This window comes from Jatropha curcas, chromosome 2 (genome assembly GCF_041381405.1).
Source record: "Jatropha curcas cultivar XTBG-Jc1 chromosome 2, XTBG_Jcur_1.0, whole genome shotgun sequence".
NCBI classification, from domain to species: Eukaryota; Viridiplantae; Streptophyta; class Magnoliopsida; order Malpighiales; family Euphorbiaceae; genus Jatropha; species Jatropha curcas.
Window position 1 is genome coordinate 1,169,687 of NC_143152.1, and position 11,030 is coordinate 1,180,716.

An 11,030-nucleotide genomic window follows, 5' to 3' on the forward strand; every position below is an offset into this window, starting at 1 on the left:
AGGATCCAAGCAAATGAAAGATATGGGCTCCAACGCGTCAATATGTGGGCTTTTGGACTCAATGGACCATTTCTCGATAATCATAGCCCAATTTTGAGTTTTTGAGTCTACGCATTTGAACTAGACAACTGAAAGAGGTAGTTACCTGCAAGTTGCACCTTTCAAATTTCATGAAACTCAAATTCTTAAGAGGTTTTATTTGCATAAATGTGCATTTCACATAAATTTGCATTCTTAAGAGGTTAAAGTTGCTTCTGGCAACTGTTGTTTGGTTACTTGAATAAAATCAGGTAAACCAGGAATATCCAAGTATTCTGATTCAGAGCTTATGGTTTCAAGAATCTGAGAACTGTATATCTTGTGCAAGCATAACATGCTGAAGCAACCAAATCCAGTAAAAACAATTCTTGGAATACGAAGCTTACTAGCAACTCGACTCGTGTAAGGTAAACACATACAGAGATTATGCAATTAGGCTTTGGTTTCAGTTCTTGAAGCAATATTTCAACTGGTTCTTGTAGAAAGTAGGCGGCTAACAAGAAGTCAGGGGCTGCGCCTAGTGAGGGGAGCATGTAAAGATTCTCACATTCTTGGGGCAATCTTGCATTTCAGATGGAAATTGGAGTTCAATAAGCTGAGTGTGGAGGCCAGATTCAACTTCACGAGCAAGAATTGATGCGAAACGGTTCGAGTTGGTTCGAGTTAAGTGGCGTGGTGATGCCTTATTGAGCTAACAATCTTGCTATGTCAATCATTGGGATCATGTGGCCTTGAGCCATGTAAGGAAACAAGATGAAGTGAAGCTGATGGGATTTGGAAGCCATGGAAACCAATAACGAATGTATGTTTGTGTGTTAGTGTAATTTTATTTGTTTATGTACGTATATATATTTATCCATAGAATTGATTATATTTATCTAGACTAGATTTATGATCCTACATATAGACCAAACCAATGAAAATAAGAATTTTTTTATAAATTGGTTATACTTTATCCTCGTTTTAGATGTGTATGGTAAAAGATAGATTCGTTTCAACAAAAAATTTTATTATATAAATTTTACAATGCTATTTTTTCTTTTTTTTTTTTTTTGAAAATAAATTTTATAATGCTATTAAAGTAGAGAGATTTTAATGAAAAAAAGGAAAAATAATGAGGATGATGACGTGGATAAGTTTTATTTCAAAAAATAAAAGGATTAATATCATGACAATTTTAACAAGTTAAAGCAATTATTTTTACTTATTCATAAATTACATCTAGATAAAAAATAAAATAAAATAAAATAACAGTAAATTATTTATTTATTCTGCTTGAAAGAATCTCTTGCAATTGCCTTTAATTAAAAATTCTCCCTGAGAGAATTTTGTTTCGGCAACCAATACTCCTAACTATAATTTAAAAAGAAAATCTCTTGTAAAAATTTCTGCCGGCCGTCGTGATTGCTAGGAATTATTTTGGGGATTTTGTGACGCTCCCCACCATTTGAAGAGAAATACAAGGCTGTTCAACTGGAACCTGTACAGAATTTCAAGAATTAGGGCAACTTCAAGCCTACAAGGACCAAGAAAAAAGAAAAGAAAAGATGAAAAGCTGCATGGCTGCTTACAAAGTGGCCTGCCCCAAGAATCCAGTAGAAAGACAAGTTCTTGTATGAGCTTATGAACCCTTTTGTGGTTGTATTATATTTATCACCTTTGCAATATAAAGAAGTGCGATCCAGACTAGAAAAATTTTTCAAGCCATCCCATCTGAAATTTAGAATAATATATTAATTAAATTAAATTAAATAATTTTTATTTTAAATAAGGTACTTACTTTAGTTTGTTAAGCCATGCTTCTGCTCCTTTGGTTGAGCATATGAGATCAAGCTACAATATATTTATAAATACATATTAATCTCAATCATTTTTCTTCATGAATAATAATTAATTTATTAAAATAAGAACCTAATTAATTCATTGGTTCTTGAAAATCATATTTCTCACTTGCCCATTGTATATGGTCACTCTTACACCTTTGGCTAAGAGCTCATCCACCTGAAGAAAATAAATAAAAGTTTAATTTACCACTTGTTAATGTTAAATTTTTATACATCTATTTATAAAAATCCATTTTATTTTTAATTTCATTTATTGAGTTGTAATATAATAGAATTACCTCTTGAATTCTTGGCTTCATGAAGTCTCCGATTAAGCCTTGAAAAACCAGCCTGCTTTGTCCTCCCCAACTAATTTAATATTAAACAAATTGTATAAATAAATTAAATAAAATTAACTCATTTTATATATATATATATATATACATAAAATAAAATTATACTCACGTAACATTCTCTGGAATAATAATCAGCTTCTTTCTAATAGGCCCATTCATGAAATCATAAAGGCCATCACTAGCTGATGAAGGATGATACTTGGCATTTATATAGTTTGAATATCTATCACTGAGAATCCATTTTTTAGTCTCTGTGGTGATCCCTACCACTGGATCATTACCGTAATCAAGCAGGAAATTATAGAAGTCCTGCAATTAATAAAACATTTTTTTATATTTGATATGTGTCAGAAATTATGTATTTCAAGACAGATAATTAATTACGAGACCGATACATAATTACAGATATTAAGACGTACTAAAAAACCATACCACGTTGTTGCTGTAGGCAAGAATAACATTTGCTAGTTCATTCCAAGTAAATGTAGCATTCTCGTATTCGCCTTTCGCTAAGTGCTGCTGAATTTTCCGAGCTAAACTATTTTTGCAAATTGGTTGTTGTTAAATTAATTACTAAAAATTTTTCATTTACGTAATATGAAATGATCAAATTAAGGCAATAGCTTCATATAAGACCTGTTTGAGATGCTTAATCCATTATTGCTCATTCTTGATAGGTCTTTGAGTAGAGGTCCCCAAGAAAACTGCATTTCACAATTCATAGGTCTAAAATCATTCCTTAAAAAAAAAAAAAAAAAAAAAAAAAAAAAATCAGCTTTTGAATTGTAGAATTCACATACCACAAAATCCTCAGGAGAAATCCAACTATCTCCTAAAGCAACTCCTGAAACATATAATTCACAACTATTAAATGAATATTATTAATTAATTTAATCAATTATAATAGTAGGAGCTATTTCTGTCGGCTCAGCAGTTTATTGAACCTTCAATTTATTCATTCAGATAATACAATTGAACCACAAATTGTTTATCTGAATTTATAAAAAGAAAAAAAAAACGTTGGCTTATCGGAAAATTTTCTTTCTAAAATTGATTTAATAAGTCATGTAACTTATCGGATTAAAATTTAATACTACTTTACAATTATAAAATGAGACCATATATCACTTTTTAATCACTCAGTTATTAATTATTGATACCACTTTTTAATTATTCGGCTCAGTAAAATAACGCATTTGGTATTTAGAATTTAGTCTAAACAAACGACACTCGTGGGCTTCTAACTTAATTCTTGAAATCCACAAAGAAAGTTAATAATTTTTACCTCCTAATTGAAGCTCTAGTTCCCCTGCTTCAATGGCTTTAAGAGCAGAAACTCCGAGAGTTATAGCAAATTTCCCTCCATAGGACTCTGCAAATATGTACAAAGGACCTTCTGGGAGAGTCTTATTTCCATTGAATAGCTCTTTCAATAAGGTAGTTAAATCAGTTGCTGCCTCTTCATCGGCCTTTACTACCAAGGCATTATCTTCTACATAACTAAATCCTGTTCCTACTGGACTGTCCTAAAATTCCATGAAAAAATTGTAAAAATAAAAAACTCATAATAAAAATAACGTAATTAAAAAAATTACTAAAATTTACCACAAATAAGAGATCTGCTTTGTGGAGCCAAGTAGAATTTCTGGGTTTCAAATTGCTGTCTAGTGGTCCTATTTCTAGAAAATTTCCAAATGCTGTACCAGAGCCTCCCTAAATTTAATTAAATAACATTTTAGTACCTAAAACAGAAAGAAAAATATTTATTCAAATGACAAAGATAATAATTTAATTTCTCAGTACTCACTGGACCTCCTTGGAGCCATAGAATTATTGGCCATGGTATTGATGGATCATTAACTCTATAAGGGCTTTTATAGAACCACCAAAATAGGTGTGCCTCTACATTGCAAAAAAAACAAATTTCAACTGTTAAATCATCAAAACACAAAAAGAAATATGAGACGACCGATTGTACAACGTCTGATTAACACTTGACCTATGATTTTCAATTTATAATAAAATTTTCTCATAAACAGATGTTTTATTGTTGAATTAATAGTTGACCGGTGGCTGAAATTAGAAATACAAATTGTAAGAATTTTGAATAAATATATATAAACATACTGGGTCGAACTTCGACATAGCCCCATTGTTCAGAGCCATCGAAGGTTACTGCACGAGAGGCCAAACATCCATGAAGCAAAGTAAAAGAGAAAACAAAGGAGAGGAAAAGAAGAGAATGGCTCTCCATAGCTCAAGTAATTAATATTTGGTGGAGATTTATATATATAAGAGAGAGAGAGAGAGAGAGAGAGTCATGACATAAGAATAACATAAGAACCTTCGCCTTCCTCCCTTTGACTTATACTTGTTTCTTTAAACAAGAAAACAAACATACATGCATTTTCCAATTTCAAGGAAGCAAGTTCTGTGCAAACAAAACCCATAGTGATAGTAATAGAATAAACAAATAAAGGGAAATGGTCAACCAGCTTTGTCTATTTTCATTGGACAATTGGCTGAGAAACAGGGAAGATAATGGAAGTTAAAGCAAAGTTTATTCTATGAAATATGTTTATATATATTTCAAAAAATATATATGATTTATGAAATGGGTCCATTAACAGGTGAAGCCAGTTCATCTTCATTAATAATTTCCTTGAGTTTTCTTGATTGCTAAGTCATAGAACACTGTTATCAGTTTCATGAAGCAAGAGACAAGATCAGAGGAAAGTGGAGCTCCAATGGCCTAAGAATCTTCACCTCTCTGTCTTTCGCTAACACATTTACGTCAATTTCAAGAAATTGTGCAACAAGAAAGAAAAACCTAAGTTTCTGTACATAAAAATTGGAAGGAAAAAAAAAAAAACAAAAAGACAGAGAACCAAAGAAGTTGAATATTATTTGTAGGAATAATTATTATTTAGTCCTTAAGATTTTACTAAAATTATTAACTCATCCCTACACTTGGTAAAATCAGTAATTCATTCCTAAAACTTCGACCTACTAAATTATTTTGTCTTTCATCCAAGCCTGCTACGTGCTAAAGAAAATAACAAATATATGAGATTAAATAATAATATCATATAATTATATTAAATATGACAGACTAAATTGTCAAATATTATAGAAAATGTCATAGTAAAAAATGACATTTTTTGGATGAAATGATTAAATAGTTTAATGCATTTTTACGTCACAAATAAATCAATAATTTTACCAAATAATAAGGATTAATTAATAATTTTGACCAAAATTATAGAAAACTAAATAAAATAATAATCTCCCATTTACATCAACCTCTAATTGATTTTATAGATAAAATAAATTTAATACTGCTAAATGAATAAATTAGTTTAACAAAACTACATTTGATATACGGTTTCACAATTTAATATTGTCGTATTTATTTCTTTTTCCAATCAATTGATATAAATACTCCAGTTTAAATTAAAAAATTTATTGAATTTATTTAGTACGAAAAAGTTTCCCCTTGATTTTGCGATAAGCATGTGCTGACGAAGACCCGAGTCAAGCCGTGGCCCATTAAGCTGTAGGCCCATGTTCAGGCCTTTGCAGCCCTGGTTTTGTTCTCTTCCTTTCTTTCTTTCTTTCTTTTTCAAGCATTAGTAGAAGAGGATATGTGTTTTTTTTTTTTTTTTTTTTTTTTTCCAACTGAGTTGCGTGTACTTTTCAATTTTTTTTTATTGTAGTTCAGCAATATTTTGAATTAGCTTGAATATTATAAATCTATTAAAGTTATTTTTCTATTTTGGGTCTTAAATTATTCTTTCTTATATATTTTGAGAAGCTAATTTTTATGCGGATTGATTATCTAAGTATGTTTCCTCTACATCTTTAGGTGTTTAGATGTAGTCTTCTCCTCTCAGTTTCTCTATTCGGCTTGGTAATGATAAAGCTAGTGTAACGTATTTTCATTCTTGCTCTAGCTATTTTTGTTTAGCACACCCTTTATTCTATCGAAAGGAAAACTTACTTTCTTTTTTTTTTTTGGTCTTTTGAAGTTTATATCAAAGCAAACTATTCATATCAGAATTAAACAACTTGTGAAAGGAAAACTTTCTTCTTCTTTCTTTTGTTTTTTTAAATTTTTTTTCCACAAACACAAATTAATAATATGAAAATAGATTCATCAAGATTCTCCTAGCTAGTGCTTTTAAATGCAACGTATAGAACTTCTTCACATTAATTTATTATTTCATTAGTTGAGGGATTCACCTTCTTCTGGACTTTATCCATATTCGCAATATAGAATTTATTAACGTTACTAATTACTAATCTTGATTAATCTAAATTATGATTTAAAGGGTCTACTTGATTTGAATTGCTATAATTTAAAAAAAAAAAAAAATTAAGTAATGGGTTGGAAATAATTGTTAGATTCTCTGCTTTGGGACTTTCCAGCTCTTTTTTGCTTGAAAACCTAATTAATTAACAAAGTTTGGAATGACATGTCATTTTTTTGAATTGCTATGAGTTTTGGGTATTGCTTAATTGTGGACAGTTAAGCATGTTTGGGGTTTGGGGAGCTTTGAGATTCATGACCATGTGAGGTGCTTAGAAGAGTTTTATTAAATTGCTAAGACAATATTATTATCACATGAACCTCTAATCCACTATTTTTATGTTAAGATTTTGTGGTTATAAATTTTATGACAAAAAACAATATATAGGACTTCAATTTTATCAAAGCTTATTTTTGACAATGCAACAATTCAAATCTTGCTTGTAAATATTGCTTATGTATCATTGAAAAATGAATATGCCTAACTCATTGAACTATGCTATATAGGTTCAAGTTAACAAATTAACTCCCAACTTGTTAGTTAGTTGGTAAATGATGACCTAAAAATAGGTCCAAAAATTCACATGTCCTATAAACTTTAATGAAATAGATAATCAAATTTATTTTTAATATAATATTTATATTTGATGTTGTTTGAGATATTTTGTATAATTTCAATATCGCAATCTGTAAGATAAAAACGAAAAATTTCATTAAATAAGATAAAATTATGATCGAAAGAAGTCAGAGTTAAGGTCACTAAATTGGTGAAAACGACTATGATCGAAATGACTCAAACTCGAGATTCCTCCCACTCTTTATATAAGTGAGAAAATCAATCAAACCACCCCACTGTCTGATTAGTTGTTAATTGGCCAATTAACTATTTATTTTAGAAACTTTTTCATCTTAACACATGTTAATTGAAAAACTTTTCAAACTGATTTTTAAACTTTAATTAAGTTCAAATGTCAATCTATCAATCCGTCACAACTCTCATACGTTAAATCTGTCCAATCATTAATTCCAAAACTCAAGCAGCAGATAAATTAACATGAGAACTAAAATGGGAAATGGGCTGTCTTATCCTTTATGATTGGAAACACGATTTGAAAGCTACTCCAAAAAAACAAAAATGAACTGTGAAATCCAATTTCTGAAAAGAAAAAATATATATATATATATATATCTAATGGACGCTGAAGTGGCCACGACACAAAATCCAATCGGATAAAGACACAATCCACTCTAAAAACTTACGGGATAAATGGGGAAATAGAGAGTTGAAATATATCCATCGCATCCACATACTTGTAATTTGATATTTTTCATTATAATAGATTCACGTACTGGCAGCTAGGAACCAAAGCAGAACCGCCATTTGCCCCTGCGCAGCTATTCGAGGATGATATAAATAGTTATAAATGAAGTTTGAGATAACATAAATAGAGTATAAATTTTTAGATATTCGTTGTTCGTTATATTAAATGAATTTGATCGTTAGTACCTATAGATACTTTATTAATAAAAAAATATATTTTAAATAAATTTTTATCCGTTCATGGATAATTTGAATAAATTCGAGACGGATGCAGATAATAAAATTTTAAATAAATTCACATGTAAATACCTAATCGGATATGGAAAAGGGCAATACAATAAATACATATGAATATAAAATTGACAAATTTCCGCCCACTTTAATCCCTTTTAGCAATGTCAATAACAATTTAAAGAATTACTCAATTGAGAAGTGAATTGCTTTTCACTTTATTAATGAGAATTCAAATTAATAATAGTAATCTTCAAATTTTATTTTTAATTTAACTCTAATCACGGGTATCTCTGCCCTCTTTAAATTTTAAAACATAAAAATTGAATATAAAAATATGTCTTCACATTATCCTAAAAGAGAAAGCTTTAATTTCAATTTACAAAAACTATCTCAAAAAAAAAAAAAATTTGGATGAAAATTTAATTTCAATTGATGAAAGTTATCTCGAAAAACTTTAATAGCATATGTGTATGGATAATTATTTTTGGAAAGGATACAACAATGCAATGATTTCATTTCCAAGGATACTACATAGATATAAATTGGCCTTAATACTTAAAATAATTAGGGTAGGGTGTCCCCTCTTTTGCTAATTTAAGTTTTTTCACACATTGTAAGAAAAAAAAAGGTGGAGTACTAATGGGCTAATAAAAGTTAAAAGGCTAAAAGGCCATTTTGATTGCCCTTCTTTAAGGAGATACATGCCTTTAAATAGGACCACATGCCCTTTTCACTCACAAACAGACATAGTGATGCAATGCTGAATGACCTTTGAGAATATGAATTGGACAATGAGAAATGTAATTTAAGAGTGATAGCCATGCAAAAGCACCAAATTAGCCTTTTTACAGGGAATAAATACCTAATTTCAGCATAATTTGTCCTGAACTTACTTTAAATATCTTGCAGCTATTGGAAGAAATCAATTCCACCAAATCTGGAATGAGATTTGCAATTAGGGTTTATATTCAAAAAGGCATAATTGAAAACAAAGAAAATTGTCATTTTTCATATATGCCTTTCTTTGGCAGTCAATGCAGGATTCTGTTGTTGTTTCAATGCACAAACTATCTAGATTCCAGAAGAATAAATGGTAAAAGAATTTTTGTTTGCTTTGTAGCATACCATCCATCATGTACTTCTTGGAATTTTGATTGTGGGGCCTATCCCTATCCCTAGGGTGTGCAAACCCGCGGTTTGATTTTGAATTGAAAAACTAAAAATAATTTTTTCTTAAAATTAAAATAAGTTTGAAAATTAAATCAAGCTTATCAGTTCAGTTCTACTCAAAAAATAAGTATTTTAGAAATTGTCTGAGTTTTGACTGTGGCGGGATAAAGTCTTCCTTCTATGCTTTCGATCCGTATCAAATAGCAATCAACAAAAGAACATCCTTTTACTGTAGCCTTTCCTATTCGGTATAGCTTTTGTAACAATCGACATAAAGATCGAAAACGCAAATTATAGAAAATTGAAAACCGAAAACTAAATAACTAAATCAAAAATCGAAAATAATTTGGTTTAATTCAGTTTTCGATTTTTTCCAAAGTTCGCTTACTCTACCTATTCCACCTTAGAAAAAGAAATTATCTTTCTCAAACTAAAGCCAAATGCATTTGCATACTTTAGTTTAAATTATAAATGAAATTCTCAATATTTGAAATTTATGACATGATTAATATCCTAATTTTATATTGTAGATAATTAATTGAAATTGTAAATAACGCGCATATGATTAGAATGTTCTTAATGAGATATTCAAACAGATATAAAGTTTAGAGTTTAAAAGAGAAATATATACTTAAATTTATTGAGATTTTTTTCAAAAAAAAAAAAAAAAGAATAAATAAATAAAACTTGCAATGAGACATTTGTGTCTCTTCAAGGCTAGCTTCTTAGAATCTAATTTTGAGTAAGATATGAATGACAAAAATGGAGGGAGGTATAGTGTTGCATCAAACTGATGGCTGAACCACCCTTAACCAATGGCACCTATTTCCCTTTTTTTTTTTTTTTTTCATTTTTTTTTTTTGAGCTAAGTAGTCCAGATGGACCACCGACAGTACTTAGAGAAGCATTTTGTAACTTGTAATCCCACAATTTGTAATAAATTTGATTTATATATATCGGTTTTAACATAAGAAATTAAAAATTTTCGATTCTAAACTCAGAAAATAAATTTAAATATGTCGAAATAATTAAATCAAATGGAACCAAAACCTAATTGATTTAGTTCAATTCAATTTTGTTCATTGTTTGATTTCGATTCAGTTTATATTAAAAAAAAAAAAAAAAGAAATCTGTTTGATTTGTATTAGTTCAATTCCATTTAAATCGAACAGATTGAATACTCATTCTAAAAAAATCATGCTTATAATATTTTAAAATTTAATAATTTATGATATGGGAATGACTTGCAATTTTCCAAACCAAGTACCATCCTTTATGAAACTTCCACTTCATTTCCATGTAATGGTCCACAGTAAATTATATATATATATATATATATATATAATGAGTGGACAATAAATTAACATTACATGCAATTTTCTTTTACAACAAATGGAATGTGTCGTATGAATATTAATTCACATTCCATGTTGCCAGCCTTGATTCCTAGACAAAGCTATTTTACAACCTTATTTTATCTTTTTCTTTATGAAGTTTGCCTTAATATTAATAAATTAGAAAAGAAACAAAATTGTTTGATTAATTATTTAATTTTCAATTTTCATTTTATGGCATATATATATTCATTTTTCACAGGAAAAATGCATTATTTTTTACTGTCCATAGATCTTTAATTTAGGCTTTCTCTTGTTTGTCTCATGTGTCCTCACAAGTCACAGCCTTTCTCATTGTGTTTGAGAATATGTTGTTCCATAATTTAGTTTAAAAAGCAGAGCTATTCCCATATCCTTTGGGATTACATCACATGGAACATATTT

At 29.2% G+C, this 11,030-nt stretch overlaps 1 protein-coding gene and 1 long non-coding RNA gene across 2 annotated transcripts; one reads left to right on the plus strand and one right to left on the minus strand.

Moving 5' to 3' along the window:
* The first annotated feature begins 176 nt into the window (after window positions 1-176).
* Window positions 177-998, plus strand: LOC149498002 (uncharacterized). The gene is made up of 2 exons (XR_016319741.1): window positions 177-446; window positions 522-998. It is a non-coding gene; the product is annotated as an uncharacterized LOC149498002 (long non-coding RNA).
* A 316-nt stretch (window positions 999-1,314) lies between these two features.
* On the minus strand, window positions 1,315-4,661 carry LOC105642309 (serine carboxypeptidase-like 51). Its single transcript, XM_012227110.4, has 13 exons — window positions 4,346-4,661; window positions 4,026-4,120; window positions 3,824-3,931; window positions 3,504-3,744; window positions 3,019-3,062; window positions 2,855-2,922; window positions 2,651-2,756; window positions 2,328-2,527; window positions 2,162-2,231; window positions 1,990-2,040; window positions 1,820-1,872; window positions 1,611-1,752; window positions 1,315-1,519 (listed from the first exon to the last, which is right to left on the minus strand). The coding sequence occupies exons 1-13, from the start codon at window positions 4,470-4,472 to the stop codon at window positions 1,454-1,456; spliced, it is 1,371 nt and encodes a 456-aa protein (XP_012082500.1). The 5' UTR covers window positions 4,473-4,661; the 3' UTR covers window positions 1,315-1,453.
* Between the last annotated feature and the right edge of the window lie 6,369 nt (window positions 4,662-11,030).